We start from the raw sequence: 24,035 nt of genomic DNA, 5'->3' as shown, positions 1-24,035 counted from the left end.
TTTTACATACAAATACAGACCCTGAAGCACACTACACCTCCAAAGCATTTCGTTTCATGCAAACCATTCACCATTCCATGCAGACTGTTCAACGTTCTGTGCACACCGTTTAGTGCAGACCGTTCAGTGTTCCGTGCAATCTGTTTCATGCAAGAATTGTTCCATACATGATTAAACACGCCCATAGAAACATCATTCAAACCACTCGCTTAGAAACTTACAGATATTGTATACATTGTTAAAAAAAATCACGTAACTGCCTTCCAAAATTGTGAAATTTCCTACCACCAGGCCAGGGGTTCAGTCTTTAGGGTGGGACCCAAATGGGTATATAGTGTAAATGTCTTCTTTGTATTTTGAATACTTAATGCATGGTTATAAAGTTTATGTAGCCATCTACCAGAATTGTGAAATTCCTTACCCTGGTGTCAGAGGTTAAAGCTATAGGGAAGAGCTAAATAAGCAGAAAAGTGATCATACATTTTATGTAGGAAAATCATCCTCTTTACTATGGTGCATTGTGACAAAATACTATATGTATTGTTAATGAAAAAGCATAAAGGTTACTACCAAAATTGTGTTATTCTTGACCACTAGACTAGCTACTGCTGCTTCAGGGAGCAACAATTATATAATGACAATATAATACATGAATATTTTGAAATGCTCTTTTACTCTTGGACATTGAGAAAACTGCATCTTGGAAAACTGAGGACAATTTATTTTTTTCTTTCAAAATTGATTTAACATCTTGTTTGATTGAGCTCCCCCTTGAAGAGTTGTTACTTGTAACTCAGGTTACCATTAAGGCCCCATAGGCCTCTTGTTCTTTATAGCAAGTATGTATTTATTTCTCTTTACAACATATGCAGACTGTAAATTCAGTTCTTGTGATCGTCTCATACTGTTTCATGCTGTTTCTGTGGTATTGGAAATACCTATGAATTCACATCTTCCATAACAGGAGAAAATGAACTATCATGATGGACAACACCGAGATTCCTCAACCGTGTTATTTTTAAAGTAGTTTTCTTTTGTTTAAATATATACTGTTATGTAATTACTGATTTAGAATTATATTGTTAATTACAGCTTTATGGAGGAAGTCATGCAAGCTGTCCGAAGCCAGTCCTCAAACCGCTTAGGAACACGATGGTGAAATTGAAACAAGTGATTTTGTCACAAACAGCTACAGAGATCAGATCAGAGACAGATATTGTGATAGAGTTATTGAGCAAAAAAAGACCATCAATTTGGTATTGTTTCTTTTATAAAACTGATAATGATCTTTATAATTTAATGTTATATTTACGTTGATAGTAAATGGGGACTGTCGAACTATTGTAGTATATCATTGAATATGATTGTAATACATGTGCATAATTATACATTGTGCAACATGGTTTACTGTGATTGAAGCGCAAGATTTCAGACAAAGTTTCGGTATACATGTATGTAGATGTTGCAAGAAGGGAATAGGAAGTTTTGCCATTGAGAAATGAAAAAGAGAAACTGCATTGTAAAATTGTCTGTCTCAGTTTGGGATATGAAATAAAACAGTGTTATACTTATATGTACTTTATATATATAACCTTGCCTTTTCACCTTCATGCTTTGATTTATGGTATCAGAAGAAGGACATTTGCACAGAAAAATAAGATTCCATTGTAGACATCAGATTTTTCAAGTTTTCTTCTCATTGAAATTGACATGAAGCTCTTATATGTACCTTTAAAATGTGGGAAGGCTGAAGTATCATTAAGAACCCCACCCCCACCCCCTAATGTATCTTAATAGTTTTTTTGTCATTTGAAAGCATTTTGGTACAATTTTTTATTGAATTTTATTTTGTTCATTCTGCATTCCCTTGTAACAAAAAGGGTAATAAAAATAAATTTTTAATTCAGAAACGTATACTGGAGGGGGAAAAGACGGGGTTTAGAGGAAAAGGGGGATAGGAGTGGAAAGTGGAGGAGGAGAGAGGTCATTGGGGAGGGATGAGGAGAGAAGAAGAGAGAGGAAAAAGAGAAAAAACTGGCTAGAGAAGGGAGGGGTGGGAAGTGGGAGAGGTAGATTCCCCATTCCACCCCCAACCAGGGAAACTATTTTGTGGAAGAGAGCAAAACATGCACACATTTGTGCAGTTCTCAAAGTAGTTTATAGAAATGTCTTGCACCAAGCAATATCACTTCAAAGGTCAACAATTCTTAGGTTAGCTTTGAACATGTATACCTATCCATGAAAATTCAGTTTAGAATACACGACTGAGTGAAAGGTATGACAGGAGATTTGGCATTTTAGGTGTCAGTGTATTATGTTTTGTTGGATTATAGGATGAAACTTTGGCTTCAGCCTCAGAGAAAGTTCAGTCCTCAGGTCACTTGTTGCCCTCGAACCCAGTCAACAAAATTTGTACAGATTGTACTGGTACTCGACAGTAAAGTGATGGAAATGGACAGTACTTGTTTATTTTTATAAGGGTCTGTGCAATATGTAAATTGAATTAAGTATATATACATTTACATTGTATATGGCATTGTCACACAGCAATTATAATAAACTACTTAAACATGAAACTGCAAATCTGTTTGATTCATTTGAGAAATGCACCATCATATCTATTGATTCAATCATGTTTATACATCAACAGGTTTTCTTTTTTGATCAGTAAAGTTTTGACTGATTTAGCTACTAGTAACCGGCTACTTAAAACTGAAAAAGTTAGCTACTAGTAACCAGCTACTTAAAACTGGAAAAGTTAGCTACTAGTAGCCAGCTACTTAACTGGAAAAGTTAACTACTAGTAGCCAGCTTCTTAAAACTGGAAAAGTTAGCTACTAGTAGCCAGCTACTTAAAACTGGAAAAGTTAGCTACTAGTAACTGGACACTTAAAACTGGAAAAGTTAGCTACTAGTAACCGGCTACTTAAAACTGGAAAAGTTAGCTACTAGTAGCCAGCTAATTAAAACTGGAAAAGATACATGTAGCAACTAGCTGCTTAAAACTGGAAAATTTAGCTACTACAAGGAATAAATGCAACTATTGATAGCCTTTTAATTGTAAGGTTTACTTTTGTGGTGATGGGTTGTTTTCATATTGGAATAATGCTTTGAAATTACAAATTTCACTTTTGTATTTGCCAGCTACTTAAACTTTACAGTGCAAAATATGAATGTACTTTCAAGCTGAGTGTAAAACTTTAGTATGTGGGTATTTACTCTCTCTCTCTCTCTCTCTCTCTCTCTCTCTCTCTCTCTCTCTCTCTCTCTCTCTCAATTCATTATTACATAAAGAGGGATAAATTTTAAATCTGATTATGAGCTCATATGTTATGGAGAAAACCATAAACTTATGCATCTACTTATATCTTATATAGTTTTCAAGGAAAAAATTTAGTATTTACATTAACAAAATGATTAATTATATATATGTATTTAGAGAGAAAGAATTCTTATGGCAAGATTTTACATTTCTTACCATGATCTTTGACCTTGGAGTTTAACCCAAAGGACCAATTCAAGTTAAAAAAACAAAAACAAAAAAAACCTATTGATTCATCTTTTTTGTCTTCAAGTTATTAACACCGGAGTTGAGTGGATCAAAATCCTGAAAACTGTAAACAGCAGAACAAAGGTGACTCAGATGAACGATGTGGCCCATGGGCCTCTTTTTTTTAACTGTTACTGCAAAAATTAGAAGTCTGCTCAGAGACTTTGACCATGTGTATCCGTGCATGTTTTGTCTGTATATAATCCTGAAAGTATGGAGCACCAAATTAACTTCAACTCGTATAATTGAAGATGTCTTTTTATTATTTGAAGATATCATCAATTCATTTGATGCACGCAACAATTCAATTAAGAATTTCTTCAAATGACTGATGGTATCTTCAGTTCTGAATTTTTGCGCGCATTAATTGAAATGTTAATGCTTTTAATTATTCTGCTGAATTGATGGTGTTGCTCTCTTCCAATGAATTGATGATATCAACAATTAAATTGTAGCACGCTTCTATTGCTATCTCCAATTGAATAAATGATATCATTAATTCAATTGATGCGCGTAATAATTCTTTTAGAGATAGCAGCTATATATATATATATATATATATATATATAAAATTAGAGATATCTTCAATTCAACGTATCCACCATTGAATCAGTTATCTCTTTAATTGAATTGTTGCTCTCTTTAAAAGAATTAATAAGCGCACATTAATTCCTTATACAAAAGCTTTGTAAATAATCAAAGATATATTTAATTGAATTAAGAGATCATCAAATAATTTATACCGAGCTCCAAATTAAATTTGCAAGCAGTAATCCCACCACATTGATGCGCGCGTCGTAGTGAATTGTTGAGAGCAACAATTGAATTGATGATATCTTCAAATAATTAAAGATGTCTTAAATTATTTGAGTTTATATTATTTGGCGCTCCATATGAAAAAAAAAATCTTAAATTTTCTAATTTTTTGCGTTTTTCAAGATGCCACAACTTTCCAACGATCAGCATGAAAGTTCTATAGGGGTGTTACAGTCAGACATGCTCCGAAACGCTAAGTTAAAGCAATAGGAATAATCAAGAAGACGGCATTCTCTAGAGCCGTACCAGTACCACTAAATCCACTGATCAAAGATCGGCCCCGCACTGGCAGACGCAGAGTTGCTACCATTAGGGAAGACCAAATTTGCGAAACCGATTTCGAACTCTAGACACGCCTCATAATTCCCCAGGGAGAAGGATTAGCTTTCGGACAGTGCAAACCCGACTTAAAGCATTGCATTTTGAAAGCCCGTATTCCATATAATGGTACAGAACTGACAGATCATCACAGCATCATTTGCGCTTTCGATTGCAAGACTTGTCGAAGATGATTGGTTCCGTTTGTGTTTAAGATTTGCCATCAGGAGAACCCTTGTTTGAGGAAACGTGGAAAACATTTTGTTAGTTGTGAGATTGAAATAGACAGGTTTGGGGTCGAAATTAATCTAATTAAATCAGATCCTAGGATACGCTCACAATCGCTATAATAGGCATATATTACGCAGAGTATACGGCGCGGATCTAAGAAGTCTGATTTTTATTAGATTGGGGTCGAAATGTAATGGTTTGATGAGGAACTTGTGAGGGGGAAAAACTGCACTCAGCTCTTTGTGATGAACTGTACTCTGACGGCTCAGCGATCTCATTTTGATTTATTTCTGATTATGGGAAATGATGTACTTAGATGAGACATCAAACTGAGTCTGTTCAGTGATTTTATGTATCACAGGATGCATTTCATCTACCACTCTGAACACTGCAGTGTGATGACGTATACGTGTTGTTTTATTGCGTTGTGGGTGGACATGTACAGCGATGCGAGCGGTAATAAATGCGATTCATCGCGTTGCTGCAATATATATTGTAGACTAAGAAGCATACAGTAAATTAAGTTTTTATGTCAAAATAGGATGTGAAGTACATGCATTGTAATAATAATGATAAAGAAAGAAACAAGAAGTGCGGATATGAGCAATAGAGTGCACAACATGTCTGCGACAAGAACTTGCCGATGAATGTACTTCACGAAGGATTAAACCCTCTCTATTGTCCTGTTGTTGAAATATTGTTCTGCATTATGTGCTGTGATATTATTATTTGCCGTTCAGTCTAAAACAAATAGGTTTACTTTTAAACTAGGTAGTCAATCAGTGCTTCGCTTGATCGCTCGTCTTGTGTACCTCTTGAAAGATTATCTAGGTATTAATTTACATTCTGTCAACGACACATTCAGGCCTGATTAAGAACAATAAATGTTAAGTCAATTTCTTGCATGTACTGCATTTCACCGATTACAAGTCATTTTTGGGTTGTTGGATTGCTGACGGAGAAGATAACCAGAAAATGCTTCGTGGAATTTCGTTTTTCTTGGTTTTAAGTGCATTGTTTTCTTGGTATGGGAAAGCTTTGTCCAACTCCGAAGCAAACACAACTCGCGATGATGTTGCGCCTTGTGTATCCAAGATCTTACAAGGATTTACTCTGAGCTCTCTTCGGATGCTGAAACACGGTGATGTTGAAGGCTTAAAGGTCAAGTTGTACCGTAGCCAACTAACCAATAGCTCCACCGACTGGTTCCTGGTTCGTGAAGACGGAATTCGAAATAGTTTCTTCTCCTTGTCTCCTTTCAATCCAATGGCTCAGTGGGTGTTGTTCGCTTCTTTTCAAACAAATGAGCTTTCGATTCTTGAGAATCCAAGTAACTGTCTCGGTGAATATCGGCATCCTGATTTTCGGGCGACCATCCAACAGCTGATACTACAACGCGTCCATGACCATATTTCGGACTCGTTTTATCTTTGTGTCAAGGAAGTTAAAAATATATCCGGGTCTCCTGTTGAACTATTTGATTGCTGCACAAGAGGTTCAAACGGGACTTTATCTTGTGAAGAAATACAGACAGGCGGTTTAGTAGAGGTTTTCTTCAGTATTGTTTTTGTTTTGAAGGTATTTCTGGTTATTTTGGGTGTGCGCTTTATTCCTAGATCTTTGTACAGGAAACGCCACTGCTACAAAGAATTCATATTTTCTTTAACAACTCCGCTAGAAATTGCGGTAACAAAGCGTTTTTCGCCTCCACCTAATGTATCTAAATTACGAAATGTTGACCTCGGAACAAAATATACCTCTAGTGGATATCAGTATCGAATTAAGATTGGAGAAAATCTTGACCGACTTTCTGATATCGTAGAGAAGATGGAGATGAGTAAAACGGAGAACTTCAAGCTTAGGGCCGTGTGGTTTAAAGTGGATCCAGATCGTGTTGTTTCGAGAAATAAGGCACCTGTCGGGTTTTTCTCCTTTTTCTATCGTCGACTATTTCAGTGCAAATGTTACGTTCATGGACGCAAACAGAAAGTGTTCGAACATTCATATGTTAATGAAAACAACGAATATATTTCTCTGCACAATTGCTGCAAACGCAAAATTTCAAAGGACAGTACGTGGGAATCTCTCGCCCGAAATTTGATACAAATGTTTTTCACCCTTTTTGTGTTCTGGAGTCCAGTAATTGTTATCACAATGTATTGGAATTATGAGGAAGGATTCATTCAAAATAAACTAGAAGCAGCTAGAAGTATAAACATGACAACATCACTGCCGTTTTACTCCACGAAACTACTGTCTTTATTCTATATTCACGGTTTTTACGTTGTGTATCAAGTATGTTTTGCCATATGGTTTTTGCCGTTATTAATGCTAATATTCATGAAAGTAGTCACAGATAACACATTTTGGAAAAGAACTGTTTGGATTTTTATAAGGAGTCTGGTATATTCTAAACATTTCTCCCATGTTGGAACCAGTTGGGCGGCGTCATTTCTGCTTCGATCCTTCACCAGCAATGCTTTGACGGATGTTAACTCCATACACATTTTTCTATGGATCATGGTAAAGTTAGCATCATTGCTCATCGTTGTAATTGTCCTTCTATTTTGTAAGTTGTCTAGTCTTAATGTGTTTCTACAGCTAGTGTGGAGATACACACGAGAAATTGTGAAATGTGTGAAGAAAACCAACAACGATGACGAGCGCAGTGATATGGAGGATCTCGTGCAAGAGAAATTATCCAAGGACACTTGTGAGAAAAATGTCCGAGGGTTTTTAAACCTCCCATCATCTGACGTTTGTTCGTTAGTTATGGAGGACACCAAGTTTCCAAGATCTTCTCGTGCCCGTTTTTTGTGGTGTATCATGTGCTTTTGTTGGTTAACATTCTTGGTTTGTGCTATTCCAATCTTCATAGATGTTACTTTTATCATTGTGGACATTATAATTTTAGTCATAGTCAGTTTGATTTTCAACATTCGTCACGTGGCACAGTATTTTCTAATTATGCTTTTCATTTGCGTTTATTCAAGTATCTTCGTTAAACACGTCGAAGAAATATATCAGAATTTTAACAATAAAGTTCAGACTTTTCTTCTTGAGAGACAAACACGATCATTGATAAATAAGAATTTGCATGACGACACGATTCCAAGCGCCAATCGTTCTTACCAAGTGATACCGGGCAGAGGATGCGGAAGGTGCGCTGCGTGCCACGTTTTCACTACCAAAAATGGTATACCAAAGTGGAAGGCCCGTCACTTAGTCCAGTTTGTGGATGACAAAGGTGAACCCTGTATCCCAAAGAATTTCTTTTTTCAGACTTGCTACATGAACCACTTTGCTTGTCCAGGGTCTCTTTCCAACCACTACTACAATGCCGTGATAAAATCCCTCCTTTTGACATTTTATATATTACTTATGATTCTGTTGATTAAAATTATACACCCCGGTCTTCCATGGTGGGGTTATTTGCTAGTATATACTATAGTAGGACTTGTACCAATAATATTTTTGACAAACTTTTATTCTGGACCCCGGGATGACAAATATGATGTAGCAGACGACATATTCAAACAAAAGCTTGAACACGTCATCCGTGAGTACAAACAGGAATGGTCTATCATTGATTTAGAAATTTCAAGTCGTGCAAGATTGGATGACTCTATTTCATCACACCTGGAAGGAAATGATGATGCTGACAACGAAACCAAATGCTGGTTTCGAACTCCAAACAATGCCTGTGTATGTTTAAACGTTCCTAACCGGAAGCCAATGAATGGTTAGCAATTTCTTTAAACGGATTAATAAATGAGACATTTGATATAATTACTCAGAAAATTGTTTGTCATACGCAAACTTGAATTTTAATCTATTTAGTTATTAGTTTGTCTTTGATGAGTGTTTCTATGGCTAAACTTTTAATTCATTTAAACTTTTAACTCTTTTGAAATAGTCGATGATACCATACAAACAGAATCCGCCCCTCCTACACCAGTAAGACGAACTCCATCAAGAAATGGTAATTGAAAGGCGTTTCCAAAAGTGTCTGTGATATTTTTTCTGTATTCAAATTTATAAAGCATCTAAGTGTCTCGAACTATTTCTGCAGGTTTCAGTGGTTCCAGAACAATGCGCGGACAGTGGAGTTCTTTTGAGAGTAACTCTCCTCGACAGAGTTTCAAATCATTACAAACGTCTCCCATGCAATCACCCAGACGCACACAGACTTCTATCCCCGGAAACCACCAGGAGTCATGGGACTCGCTTGATGATAGACCACCTACCAGGTCGTCTTCTGGTAAACGAAAGAGTCCGAGAGGTGAGAAAGGGTTTTCTCAGCTAAAGTGCATTGAGTATTTTTTGTTTGTTTTGTTTTTCCGTGGATTGATTTATTATTATTGTTTTATCATTTAAGTGCCATCCGATGAAATAACACATGAAGGTTCAGAAATGATTAACATTCTTCCTAAATCATACCCTGGAGCATGCTGTGTCAGTACCAAAGGTAATAGCAATGTTAAATGTTAATCGTTTTCATGGTTACCTCTTCGATTTAAATTTGAGTCTGCACTGCTTTATTTTCAGATGATACAATAAGTATTGCAAGTACGTTATCTAATCATTCGCATGACCAACATCACCAGGAAACCATATCCTCCATATTGAAAAACATGAAGTCACTCAACCGCGACAAGAGAGCCACGCAAACACTTGTAGCAGACGTATAAATAAATGACTTTACACCATTCATTTTGCGATTATATATATATGTTGTTTTTTATATCAGTGTTTTTTTCGTTATTATGAAATGAATAAATCAGAAATTAACTCATACAGTTTGAGTTGAGTTCATTTTTTTCGGGGATCTTGTCTTATCCTTTGGCGGATTGATATCATCAAGGTAGCTTAGTCGGTTCAGATATCGCTTTATGATCGAGCCCCGGCCAACGGCAAACCTCACTGTTTTTCTCCCCCCAAGCCCTCAGTATTAGTAGTATGATTGAAAATTTAGTAGCACTCGTGTTTTTATGCCCCCGAGATCGAAGATCTGGGGAGGGGGGGGCATATTGTTTTTGTCCTGTCTGTCATTCTGTAATTCTGTCTGAAACTTTAACCTTGCTAATAACTTTTGAACAGTAAGTGATAGAGCCTTGATATTTCACATGAGTATTCCTTGTGACAATACCTTTCCGTGGGTACCAATATTTTTTACCCTGTGACCTTGGAGTTTGACCAACTTTTTGAAAACTTTAACCTTGCTAATGACTTTTGAACAGTAAGTACTAGAGCTTTGATATTTCATATGAGTATTCCTTGTGGCAAGACCTTTCTGTGGGTAACATTTTTTATCCTATGACCTTGACCTTTGACCTACCTTTTGAAAACTCTAACCTTGCTAATAAATTTTGAACAGTAAGTGCTAGAGTTTTGATATTTCACACGAGTATTTCTTGTGACAATACCTTTCTGTGAGAACAAATATGTTTGACCCTGTGACCTTAGCCTTGGAGTTTGACCTACCTTGAAAAAATATGACATTCGTCATACCTTCTAAATGGTAAATTTATATTAGAGCTTTCATATTGCGCATGAGCATTTCTTGTGACAAGATCTTTCTACTGGTACCAAGATATTTGTCCTTGTGACGTTGGCCATCTCATTTGTGTTTCACAGACACATCTTGTTAGCTTATGTTTTCCCTGCAGCTATTTTTTAATGTTCAATGCCTTTGCACAAAATATTCAACGTAAGAGTTATTGTTTTACCTCACTTGAACTGGAAAAGCTTTCAGCTCAGGTGAGCTTTTCTGATAACATGTTATCCGGCGTTCGTCTGTTTGTAAACTGTTTTTCAATCAAACTTGGTACAAATTAAAGTTTGTTCAAGTAAAGGGCTCTGCTTTCTTCAAATGGGAGATAATTTTAAAAAACGCAAAAATAGTATAGGTTATTTAAAAATATTCTCACCAAGAATAGCTGGGCCAAAGTTTAAGTGGAAATTTATATGAAGGCTTCCTGACATAGTGAGGATTCAAGTTTGTTCAGATGATGGTACCCGGGGTTAGGGTGGGTTCACAATAGGGTATCAAATTATGTAGGAAAAAAACAACAGGTCCATGACTAGTTATATTAATATGCAAGCTTCCCCAGGATACAGATTCAAGTTCGTTCAAATTGTGATCTCCGGAAGTAGGGTGGGAGCACAACAGGGCATTGAAATTTTACATGTGGATATATAGGAAAGAATTACAGGTCGTGCAGATTCAAGTTATTTCAAATTGTGGCCCCCGGATGTAGGATTGGGCTACAATAAGGGATTGAAGTTTTTAATGGGGATATACACTGTATAGGACGCAAAGTTTTACATAAAAAATATAGGGAAACATCTTTAAAATTCATCTCAACAACAGGACCATGATTAGTCATATTGATATGCAAGCATCTTCAGGTAGTTGAAATTCAATTTTTATCAACTTTGAATCAGGGACTCGGGTGTAAGGTGGGGCCACTATAGGAGATCACTCATTATTTTATTTTATTTTTTTACGTCCCGTCGAGAATTTTTCACTCATATTGAGACGTCACCAGCTGCAGGTGAAGTTCCACAAATAGACATGCTTAGCGCTCAAGGCCATAGCAACGAGGGTTCTTCAGCGTGCCAAGGCCTGTTGCAACAGGGGGCCTCCGGTTTTATACGGCCGTCTAAGACGGGACGTATTGGTGTCTGTACGTCCGTCCGTTTGTCCGTTCGGAGTTTTTTGTTTCTATTTTCACTTCTCTGTCACATTTCAAGCTGAGACTTGCTTAGTAACTTCTTTGTGGATCAATCTAGATCATGTTGCAATTTTGATCCATTTCGACCTCTCTTGCAGGAGTTTTGCCCCTTTATTTGAAAATTATTGTTATGTGTAGGGTATTACAATAGAGAGTACAGGAGTTGTCTTTTATTTTTCCTTCCACAGTTTTCAAGTGTGAACCTTCTTATTTTACAGAGTATTTGTATGGGTATGGAAGATGTGCATGTGACAAGGATTTTGATTTTCTTCAACTTTTAAGAAAATTACAGGTTGTTGAAATTGGTCCATTTTGAGGAAATATTTTGAATAAGACCATGGTTTGTCATTATACCCCCTCTCACAGTTTAGAAGCTAGGGTATTTATAAATAACTTCAAGATGTGCATAGTGCAAGGATTTTGATTCTCAACAATTTTTAATTTTCTTTGACATTTTGAATATTTACAGGTTGCTGAAATAGGTTGACTTTGGGGAAATAATTTACACACAAAACTCCTGGTTTGTCTATCTACCTCCTGTCACAGTTTTAAGCTAAGGCACTGTATTCATATTATACAGAGAAAGTATGTCACCGCCTGATGATGGTAATACTACCTGAAGCAAAGTTGTACAAATTATGGCTTAAGAGAAACACCCTATGTAAGCCTTTTCACGGGCGTATTATGTACCGTTTGTGGTACTCTTGTTAAAGTAATACCCGAAAGACCCGAGATCCTCACTTCTATTGATACCGAGCGTTTGGTGAAGAGCAACCACTACCTATATTTGTGTTGGAGGTTTACATGTGTATCGATCTCGGAGTGCAGACGATTTATTTATACTGAACGGCAAATGTTCTTCAGTCATTCATAAATTTGTTTTGCAACATGTACATGTATTGCTTAATTTTATGATTATAAAATTGAATTATCGGTTATCGACTTTATTGTTGTATTAGCAAAACACCAAGTGCAAGCGAGACGTGTATCAGTTTTTTCATAATCGGTTATTACGTATGAAAGTATATCGCAGAATAATGACCGCGACATTCTTTTGATCTTTGCAATAACCGTGGTAGAATGACAGGCAAACACTTACGTGCTGGGTATCACTGTTTTGTGACAGCATCTAGTTTGCATTGCATCATAAGAAGGTTTGGTCAAGTTTTGGCCTGTATCGTGTGGAAAACGTGCAAGATGTTCCGGATGCCCACCAGTCCCCTATTTCCGCGCAGGACTAAACACGAGTTCGATATGATAGGTATGTTTCAGGAGTATGAAAAAAGATTTAATGTATGGCTTGAAAATCGAAACCTATGAAATTCTTTGTAACAAACCAAAATAAACAATCTCTCAGATTCAAATGAAACATCATAGAATATAAATGAAAAGTCCTACAATACAAATGAAATATTGTGCAATACAAAAGGAAAAATATACATGTTGTACATGTACATTGTAAATAGTTTGTTTTACTATACAAAAGGAAAATATCAAATATTGCAACGTTTTATGTGGTCTTGGCCTTTGAAGTATTCAAAATAATGGACTATTCCAAAGTTTTTACAACAAACCATATTGATGACCTCTGTAAATCTCCCAGTTCTTGCATAAGATGACGCCGTGTTTTCTATGACAAACCGTTTTATTATATTTATTCTAAAAAGACTGTCCATTTTGTGAGAGAAAGAACTGTTCGAAGTCCAAAGGGGGCATTACTTTTTTTTCTCTTACAGAATGGACAGTTTGATGACTTTATCCTACTTAAAACATTTTCTCTATTGTTAACTTATTAAACTGTTCCGGGTGATGATCATTATGTAACACACCGATTGTCTGGGGAATGGGTCAGGCATTTCAAAACACAATCAAAAAAAGGGGGTAAAAATAAAGGTGTATTGTGATTCTGACTACTTCCCAAGTAAACTTTCATGAGTGAAGATGTCCTCATCGAATGGAGAAAAATGGATTCAGACGATGGCAAGTGTATGAAAAAGATGAAAAGTTGTGGTTCCTGTCCTTAATATGCTCCCGCCTGCAGTGCATCTAGTAAGATTAGCATTTCATCAGGAGATATGTCTTTCTCATGAAATTTTGATCCAAAAAAGATGATATGTTGAATATATTTTCAAACATTCATAGAATGGATCTACCATGGCCAGCATTCGTGTAAACTTGTGTGGAAAGGATGAAACGTTTTGTTTATTGTTAAGAAAACTTCTTGATGTACATGTTGTGAAATTATTATGCATGTGTCATTTCGCAAGACGATCTATTGTTGAAAACTTCATACACAAATGTTTGATATCTATGCGTAAGTGTGCATTAAAATAAAAAAAAAATTCTTTTTCAAACCTCTTGGGTTCCAGAGAAAAAAAATGCGTTTTATGTATTTTTCTTGCTTTCAACATTTTAAAAAACCTGGACGTTAAGTTACCTGTAACAGTACATTAAGGTGACCGATCCATAAAACCCCTAAAAAAAATTCCAATAATTAATTGTTATGAAATGAAATTTTTTGTATCAAATGAAAGATAATTAACATACACAGTAATTCACCAAAAGAACTTTCAAAATTGACAAGGCATATAAGAAATATCTGTTATAGAGATTTACATTAATCCCTATGAGAGAAACACATTTCTGACATATAGAGTCAATTAAAATATAATTTAACAAAGAAAGTTCATGGTGAAAAGATTCCTATTACCACGGTCTTTCAAAATATGCGAAGAAAAGTAAAGGTCACCATAGAAATTATGAAAACATTTTGATTTTTTCTACATTTCTACAAAGGAAGATAACTCTGACAAAAAAATCTAATTCACTATAAATAGATGTGGTATCATCTACTCTCGCTGCCATTTTTATCTCAATAAAAATCAGGCATTTTGTTTTCACAAAAGATTTAGTGTCACAGATATTGACTTTTTGTGAAAATAAAGGCTTTTAGGGATCGGATACCTGAAGTTGGGGAAATACTGTCCATTAAGTCAAGAATCGGCAGTTTTGTCAACTTAATGTACGGTTACAGGTGATTTAATGTACTGCTTTTATTATGCTATATAATGTACAAAAACACAAAAGATTACATAACAAAAACGTTTTAAGAATAGATATGCTATAGTTTTCAGTTTCATATACCCAGTTGGTTAATGTTTCATTAAAAATGAAATGTTTACAGATTTGAGACATTGTTGGTCTTTTTGGCATTTTTAACATCAGATCTGTAGCCTAGTACAATATCCATCTGCTTTGATCTTTTACATGTTCTTTAGCATATTTCAGCCTAACACACAGCTCTTAACAGATTCGTCTTTTTGAATTATGGCTTTACCAAAGTTATGGTAGTTTGAGTGGTCGTTCTTGTTTAGAACTATGACTTGACCTTGACATAAACTTTACTCTTGTATAACTTAGACCAACCAGTGACTGTGACTGAATTCTGATATAACTCCGCCACTCTTTGAAGTCCACATGTAGTCAGCATGTGTTCAGGAATTGTAGTCTAAGATAATTCAGTGAGAAATAAAATGTTTACACTGTGATAGAAATACGAAACAATTTGATCTCATAGAATAATGGACGTTTTATACACCGATAGAAATACGAAACAATTTGATCTCGGAGAATATATTGGACGTTTTGGATACATGAGATATGAATCAATATCCGATAAATTATGAAAATTATAAGCAGATCTTTTTCTTCTTCAGATGTTGAATTGGACATATTTTATTGTCAAGATATTAAAGACAAAAGGATTGGGCACAGGTTCTTAAAACTTAGAACACCCTCTTCAAATGTTCAAAGTACAGAGAGAGAGAGAGAGAGAGAGAGAGAGAGAGAGACTTGAAACTTTATTTCAACAAAGGCTCCACATGGAGCATAATAGTACAAAAAAGGTAAAAACAACAACAACAATGTTGAACACAATGAACGAAACACAATAGGAAGGTAATATCATAAAATATGGACAGTACTTATTTGATAAATTTGGCAAGTCCTATCATAGTATAGGCCTATTTGTATTTGCAGTTTATTACTTCACTATAGCTAATAGTATTTCGACAATCAGTTATGCGATTTGGCAAGAATCTACACCTTTCATGAAGAAAATAAGTACAGATGATCATCGCCTAATTCTAGTTTGTTACGAAGAGTACATAATCGTTCAGACCTATCAATACTTAAAAACCTGCCAGATTCAATTGGCAATTTATGGCTACTGCATCTAAAGCGACAAAAATTATACAGTAAATCTTGTGGTAGTGTAGTTAACTAATTTTCAAATTGTACATCCTATAATTAGAACACTTGGATAAGTTAGAGAGAGTGAGGAAAGGATTGATCAAACGATAGAGAAGGTTATGGAACTTCTGTCGTCTGTCTAGCCTTGGCCACGCACGCTGGATCATCTGGCAGACGTTTTCAGCGATCGTTTGTTATCTCCGACAAATTTACAACAGCAGCAGGAGTAAGCGAAACACCACACAGCTCATGTTTACATTCATGGAACACAAGACGGCGATTTTAATGAAGTATGCCTAAACTTGCACGATTTTATATTAATTTTGGGAATTCAGTGGCGATATACTCTGCAGGACAAAATGTCCAGGGATATCTTAATGTTGAAGTTGACAAACCGTTAAATCTGCAGTGTAAGTATTTTAACTATATTTATGAGCTACATGCAGAACAAGTACAGTAATTAAAGTGCTGTGTCTAAATATTGCTGAAACACTATAACCTTTTCGACTTTTTAATATCCAGTTGGTGTGATAGTGCATGACTAAGAATCTTGTTCAAAAGTTTGCCTTTATGTAGTTAAATTTTCGCAGTAATAATTAATGTAATTTTTTGCGATAAAAAAAAGAACGTGACTATGGACTTGATATCGCATAAGTGAGTCATTATAATTACACACATTACACGACCGGTTTCATGGAACCAGTCGCATGTTCGTGTATTCATACGAGATACATGTACCTCCTCATAGAGACATCAATTTCGCCTGTTTCGTTCATTACATTTGATGCGTTACTTTTCCTAATGAAACTTGCAGAAAATGTTTTCTCCGTTGCTCTTCAGTTTGATATCTTCTGTAACGCGTGCAAGATGGTGCAGTCATTTTGTAAGTTGTTTTTTTTATGGCTAGATCTACAGCAAGCCCCGGAAAACTAATTGACTGTATACTAAATAATTCCTTAGGGAACTCCAACGAAGATTGATGGCTCTTATCTCCTGTAAGAAATCCCACACTAGATGTCCCTCTAGAGTTATTTGTTTAATGCCCCGGCATTTTATGTCACTTATATTAGCTTCTGTCTGTCTGTAATCCTTGATGACAAGAAAACAACCTAGATTTACATGCATATATGTTATATTAAATTATCTATGTTGAATTAGTGAATATTCGCAAATAATTTAAAAGTACATGTATATAAATTTGATTTTCTTCAACCTTATTTCTGTTTATTTTATTGACCATTTTGCTAGAATTGTCACTGACTGATGAACCACAATACTCTACTCATAGTGTGAAGAACTTTTCAATGCGGGGTGGGTGGGGTGGGGGTGGGGGTAGTTGGAGAAGATTGTCTGCAAATCTTGATAAGTAAAGATATAAAATTAATATGGTTAATTCTGCCTTAACCTCATTGTCGTAACTGAAGCGTATTATCTCCGTTAACTACGTTCGTACTCAGTAAGCGTGGCTAGCGACGATGCCTACCCTCAAAATCCTAAATCGGGGAGGGGGCAAACGTTAATGCTTCATTACACGGTTTCAATGCATCGGTTGAAGTTCACATTTTAACTGCCATTCACTTCTACTATAAAGAGAAGTGGAGGTGGCAACTAGCTAATGAAGTCAACTTTGCATGTAAAAATAAAGGACTTTGCATGTTAAATAACGGGAAAAGCACGTTACATACCCCCCCCCCACCCCACCCCGCTTCGTACCTGAAAGAGTGAAGAATTTCATAGATGATTTTAAAACATTTCATTCTAAGTTAGTTGAGCATATATGTACACCTATGCTATATTTATGCTGTCTGGTTTCTTTTTACTTCGTGATCGAATAGAAAACTTGGAAGTTGAATGATAATAACATCTAAATTCGGAATATTTCTGTTAACATACCCCCCCCCCCCCCCCAGTTACATCAATATGAACGTTCGTGTTGCGACGGAAATCACAAGCATGCATTAATCACATTTAATCATACATTACTGTCTGTTTGTCGTTGTCCCAAGACAGAAGATCGAACCACCACTTTTAGATTAATGAGTGGTGTGATGGTAATTATATGATTCTTTTCTTTTATATCCATCAATATTCCAAGCTTCTTATAAACCACATTGTTTAAAACAAATGATGGTGAAAGTCTTAGATAATTAAAGTAGTTCCTTTTAATATCCGTTTCTGAAGTTATATAATTGATACGTACTTGATAAACCATCAGCGAATTTAACATCCTATTCTATACGCGTAGTCTCTGACGCTTTCCGCAAAATTAATTTTAAAATCCCGCCGTTAACCACAACAGTTGCATACCCCCCAAAGCGCTAAAAACAACAAATTCCACTCAGCGCTGTGTTGACTTATTTTTTCCACCCTTGGTGAAAATTCTTGGTTATCCAAAATGAGAATGACCGTTTTACATGTTTAATTTGAGCTTACTGGTCTCTTTGTTAAAATCTGGTGATATTGACATGCTAGAACTAATATTCATCTAGAAAATCATCTATATCTACCGCCCCTATAAACTTTTATGTATTAAACAATAGAATAATGACAAATTTTCATTGATACAAACGTCTCAAGAGGCTAATTCTCAGAGATGAATTTTGTTATGCTAATTCCTAAGGGTATAGATCATACATTGTAAATACGCAGTATTGGAAATGCATCAAAAGAGCTGGGTACTGTAAGCATCAAATTCGGCTCTGTCTTCATTTCATCAAAGTAAATGTACCATTGTCGGAACACATAAATTTTTCCTGGCTTAAGAGCAAGTTAAAAATAGCTCATTGTTTCTTACAAAATCCTTGCAAATAACGTCATGACGTTGACGTTTGTTGACAATGTCGAAGAAAAGCGACGAGCAAGAAATTTCTTGAAAATGTTCCCTTTGGTGCAAGGATTTAATGGTTACATAAATATCTATCTTTTCAATTAAATGGGTCAGAATATTTCTGATCCTAAAGACAATGGGGGATAGACATTGTGTCGGCGCTACGTGTCATTTGTATCCGTGTATATATATGATGAAAAATCTAATGAGAGAGAGAGAGAGAGAGAGAGAGAGAGAGAGAGAGAGAGTTTTAGTTTTATAATTTACTGATTAAAATTAAGATACCTGTGTATTTATATATACATGTACAGATAGAGTATTTTTCCAATTTTTATCTATATATTGATTAAAATTCAGATAGGCGTGGAATATGTCACTTATTAGTGGGTTTTATTTCAGGCATCAGGGTATATGTTAAAGGCGAGGCCTTTGTCCACTGGACTGATCAGCGTATGCGTGGTCCGGCTCCATTGCAGACCCCTACACGTCATCACTCGGCTCACGAGGAATATTTTGATTTCACATCTACACTTTTGGGGAATAATGGTATCTTTATTGCCTGGTTACTATGATAAACATGTGTAATCTCTATGGAGCGCTTAACTCAAATAATTGAAGATGAAAATATCATCAAATAATTTGATGCGCGCAACATCTCTACAAATGATTACTGATATCTCCAATTCTGAATTATTGCGCGCATTAATTGAATATCCTGCTGAATTAATGTTAAAATTCAGCACATAATAAAGATCTTTACTATACCCTGTTTGTTAATACTATATGATCTTAGGCTTAAGGTATTCAATGCATAATGACCATATTTCATATCTAATAAATGGATGGTGGAATATTTGTAATCATGGTATCATTTTGAAGGGTTCATCAAATAAAAATAATCCATCATAGGAATTTTCAAAATTTTGTTTACTGCTTGATTTATTTCACCTAGAATTTAACATTGAAGTATATGGGAAAAGCATGTTTTATTACAATATTTTAAAAACAAATTATATTTTCATACTAATCTCTTGGTAGAAAGTTGCATACACTTTCTTTTTATGAAAATATGAAATAAAATTAATCATTGACCACACACATTTTTAGAAAAGTATATTTTTCTTAATTTTACAAAGGGCAGACAACTCTTCCAAAAAATGTTAAGTGCAAAAAGGTCAGCTTCTAATCATTTACCAGTCATGTGAATTTCATCTGCTTCGCTTTCATCATTATTTAACAATAAACTTTTATGTTGATCTAAATCCTTCAAAATTGTTCATTATCCTTTCATTATACATGGAATACCTTAAGCACGCCCCCAACTTCCAATGTAAGGGCAGTAAATACAAAAAGTTAGGCCATTAAGAAATACTTAATATTGCTATCACAGAAAGCTCTCCCACATTTGAAGTGCTCTAATCTTATCATGACTTTAATAATTTGGTTTTACTGTATTGATTCATTTCAAAATACTTGATTTTTTATATTTGAAGACAATAATGCTCCGAAGATCACTCTATTGCGAGGAAACTACTGCTACCCCTTTCAGTTCCAACTTCCTCAAAACCTCCCCTCTTCCTTTGAGGGGAAATACGGTCACATACGATACACCATTAAAGGGACCATTGAAAAACCTAAGAGATTCTCTCACGTGACTAAAACAGCGTTTTCTGTGATTGGCCCGTTGGACTTGAACACTTTCCCTCAAATAGATGTAAGTATGTGGTGAGCAGAAATTGCAGATGAAATGGAGTTTATAAAAATAAAACTTTACGATCAAATGAATTCTACGAAAGCCCATTGAGCTCATTTTCGTAGCTGAAAAAAAAGTTTTCGCGTTATAACGCGAAACTTTTGCGAATTAATGTAAAGCTTTCGCGAATTAACGCGTAACTATTGCGAATTAACGCAAAACCCTCGCGAATTAACGTGAAATTTTTGCGATATAACGCGTAACTTTCGCGAATTAACGCGTAACTGACTAATGCTGACTAAAAGATTTGGTTTTTTTTTCATTTCAGTCCCCAATTGGCATGACTGTAACCAAAAATATCTGCTGTTTGTGTTGTACATCGGGCCCTCTTAGTGCTTATCTGTCGCTCCCAAGAAGGGGCTTCGTTCCAGGAGACATAATTCCTTTAACGGTGGAAATTGAAAATCTTTCGCGTCGGAAAATAGCAAGTTCGTCCATAACACTCAAAATGGTAGGTTACAACATTATTTCATGACTTCTGTTGTGTTATTAGCTTGTGTCATCGAAGTTTGTCCGTCGGTCTGTCGGTAAACTTCACATTTTCGACGTCTGCTCAAGTACCACTTGCCTAAATTCAACTAAACTCCTTGCGGTAAGAAAATTAAACTTTGTTAAAATGAAGAACCATTTCCCCTTTCTAAAGAGAGATAAGTAAGAATAAGTGGGAACAGGGTGCGTGTTGAAAAAAGTCTTCTCAAGAATCACTGAACCAGTAAAGCCAAAATTGTACGAAAGATACCTTATAAAGACGAGACCAGAAAAAGGATCAAAGTTTAAATACTACAATATAGAAAAAAATCTTTATAGATCCTCTCAAGAACCACAAAGGTACAATTTCTCAAATTAAGATGCAAGCACCTCGTCTTAATTCGCGATAGGATCAAAAATTTTCGTAGGGATAAAGAAGGTAAGTAATAACTAAAAAATCTTTTAAAAGAACAGTAGGGTCAAGGTGACTCAAAATTAGAGATTTTTTCACACTCTTGATTTTGATATCCAGACTACGTGTCCTCTGAAATCTCTAGGAAATTACTTTGAAACTTCTGAAGAGCAACAAGGGTACAGTATGTAAAAGTCGTATGCAAACATAACGCAGGTAAACTCTTCAAGACCTTGACCCTCGGGATCAGGATGGGGCCACTATTGAGATTTAAGAATTTAATGTTTTACATGGGAAAATACGATCACTCAAGGAAGCGTCTAAGCGACATACAAGTAGCCATAGGATATCTTAAATTGTTGTAAAAGTATTTACTGTTTATTAAATCCTTCCTCAATTGCTAGACTTTCTTTTTTACAGACAACAAATTTTCACAGCCATGATGAATCTCGAACAGTGAGCACAGAGATAGACAAGATCGTTCATGGATCTGTACCCCGGGGTGCTACCAGCACGAGGGCAGACCAAGGGATCCCCCTCCCTGCACTTCCTCCCAGCTTTCTATTCGGATGTAACATTATTGATATCCAATACAAACTAGAGGTATTTGGACTTAAAAATCTGTCAATAGATGCCGCTCGTTCTTAGTGTAACCTCCATAACAAGAAACGCGTTGATATCACATTGTTGGTTCCCTATCAAATCCAATATGTATATATGTGTATATATATTACATTTACATGTATTAAACTTGTCCATTGTCAAATAATTTTGGTTCCTGATAATTTAGCGTCTTGTAACATAAATTGTGCAATAGCAAACATTTTTAATTTGTAGTATATAAACACATAGTTATTATGTAATGTGGGGGAAAATTTATTGACAATTGTTCTGATTATAAAAATCAATGTTCAGAAACAAATATGATTATTGTTTAACCACTTCTAGTTCTGGGATGGTATTTTTTTTAATAAGTTCTAACATTTCACCCAATCTATCCAACTTCAAAAGACAAGCATTATTATTATGCATGTACCATGTTGACTTTGTTTATAGCTGCGAGTAGATGCAGTCGGACCATCTTTTGAGATGTATTTGCCATTAGAAATTATAGTTGGAACTGTACCATTACGTTCTACTATGCGACCCATCCCAAATTCACCTCGATATGACTCGAGGTCACAAAGTCATCGATCTACGTCATCCCAAACTTCTTCAGAGCAATATTCAGGTGAGCTAAAAAAAAATCCCATTCAATGTACAAGAATTATTACTTTAAAATAAAAATTTTTCTCTACTTCACATATCTGAGGTATGAAAATAAAGGTATTTAACAATTTTTCCAGCACTGTATTCATTTCATATCATATCATATATATATATTATAAGAAATAGAATAAACAGTACACAAAGTCAAAATTTTAACGCAAGCGCTTTCATTTTATTATCCTCAGGCGTTACATTTTAAAATAGTTGGGTAAAAATGTGTAGAAATTTTAACTTTGTGTACTGTTTATTCTATTTCTTTTAATATCTTATACCGGACACTGGTTTTAAAAAAACCCAATATATATATATATATATATATATATATATATATATACACACACACACATACACAGTAAAGCACGGTTACAGTGAAGATGCTTATATCATGAATTCACATTTACAGCAAAGTGATTTTCCTTCCCTGTAGTTTTAAAATAAAATTATGAACTTGTTTTATATATTATAATGAATTACGTTTATAACAAGTCCAAATTGTTCGTCCCCACCATTTTTGTAAGTGTATGTAATCCAAAATGTTAAATAAAAATGCAATTCCTGATGTTCACAAGTGAGGCATTCTCAATCTCAGGTGCTCCAACTTTTCATCATCAGTTGAAAGAAGTCCTTTAAATAATTCAAATGGGTAAGATTTTCATGGAGACATATTGAATCTGTTACAGTGTCATTAACCTACATGGAGTCCAGATTGGGAGGCATCTGTATCAAAGAGAAAGATGACCCAGAGGACATGAAGGGGGACCATCACTTCACTCCCATCTATCCTTACTACATCTGGACTGAGTGATTACATCTGGACTGAATGATTACATCTGGACTGAGTGATTACATCTGGACTGAATGATTACATCTGGACTGAGTGATTACATCTGGACTGAGTGATATACTGAACAGGTCACAGCCACAGGATATTATGATTTCTTCTGAACAGTGCTATACTGAGTACATGTTTCACCATTATGTCTGTGTATGCATATGAATATGTAAATGAAATGGAAGATTTCTTATTCTAATCTGTTTTTTGCTTTAGCATATATATACACACTACAATTTCTTCATTTTGGGCAGTTACAAACACACCATTAATCCATCAGTAGATGTTTAAAAATATGCATAATAACATGCATACTGTACATATGTGATGATAATTTTCTCTCTCTTAAATTCAAGAATATAAATTATATAAATATGTAACACATGTCTATTTGTCATACTACATGCATTTTCTTTTGATGTTCAGGGTATCAATAATGTCATAATTTTTCTTCCAGTTGTGTATGGGAATTTGCTGTCATTGCAGGACCTACTATACAATCATGCATCTATCATCTAAGTGAACGAGACAAGGAATAAAATATAGGCAATTGTAGTATTGTTTTCATGTA

General features: G+C 35.2%; 3 protein-coding genes across 6 annotated transcripts in view; all 3 read left to right on the top strand.

Moving 5' to 3' along the window:
* The window catches only part of LOC125651588 (vacuolar protein sorting-associated protein 45-like), a 28,245-nt gene extending 25,669 nt beyond the window's left edge, over positions 1-2,576 (top strand). The window contains exon 14 of the mRNA XM_048880246.2: positions 1,093-2,576. Within this exon, the coding sequence (XP_048736203.1) occupies positions 1,093-1,159 (67 nt within the window). The 3' untranslated portion in view covers positions 1,160-2,576. The remainder of the gene's footprint in view (positions 1-1,092) is intronic.
* Positions 2,577-4,632: 2,056 nt separating this feature from the next.
* Positions 4,633-9,712, top strand: LOC125652240 (uncharacterized). Its single transcript, XM_048881282.2, has 5 exons — positions 4,633-8,657; positions 8,832-8,897; positions 8,988-9,197; positions 9,294-9,383; positions 9,464-9,712. Exons 1-5 carry the CDS (start codon positions 5,891-5,893, stop codon positions 9,604-9,606), a joined length of 3,276 nt encoding a protein of 1,091 aa, XP_048737239.2. The 5' UTR covers positions 4,633-5,890; the 3' UTR covers positions 9,607-9,712.
* Positions 9,713-16,006: 6,294 nt separating this feature from the next.
* LOC125650044 (arrestin domain-containing protein 3-like) lies at positions 16,007-24,019 on the top strand. Of its 4 annotated transcripts, none has more exons than XM_056164532.1 (9): positions 16,007-16,313; positions 19,130-19,276; positions 20,224-20,444; positions 20,752-20,934; positions 21,784-21,966; positions 22,420-22,594; positions 23,313-23,452; positions 23,529-23,544; positions 23,922-24,019. In XM_056164532.1, exons 1-7 carry the CDS (start codon positions 16,196-16,198, stop codon positions 23,435-23,437), a joined length of 1,152 nt encoding a protein of 383 aa, XP_056020507.1. In that variant the 5' UTR covers positions 16,007-16,195; the 3' UTR covers positions 23,438-23,452; positions 23,529-23,544; positions 23,922-24,019. The 4 variants fall into 4 exon arrangements, 2 of the variants coding, with proteins under 2 accessions (XP_056020507.1, XP_056020506.1); XR_008802811.1 differs by having other exon boundaries at positions 16,008-16,313; positions 23,529-23,592; XR_007360879.2 differs by having other exon boundaries at positions 16,008-16,313; positions 23,313-23,592.
* Positions 24,020-24,035: the final 16 nt, after the last annotated feature.

This window comes from Ostrea edulis, chromosome 5 (genome assembly GCF_947568905.1).
Source record: "Ostrea edulis chromosome 5, xbOstEdul1.1, whole genome shotgun sequence".
In the NCBI taxonomy this organism is placed as follows: Eukaryota; Metazoa; Mollusca; class Bivalvia; order Ostreida; family Ostreidae; genus Ostrea; species Ostrea edulis.
This window is presented reverse-complemented; position numbering and strand designations above follow the sequence as displayed.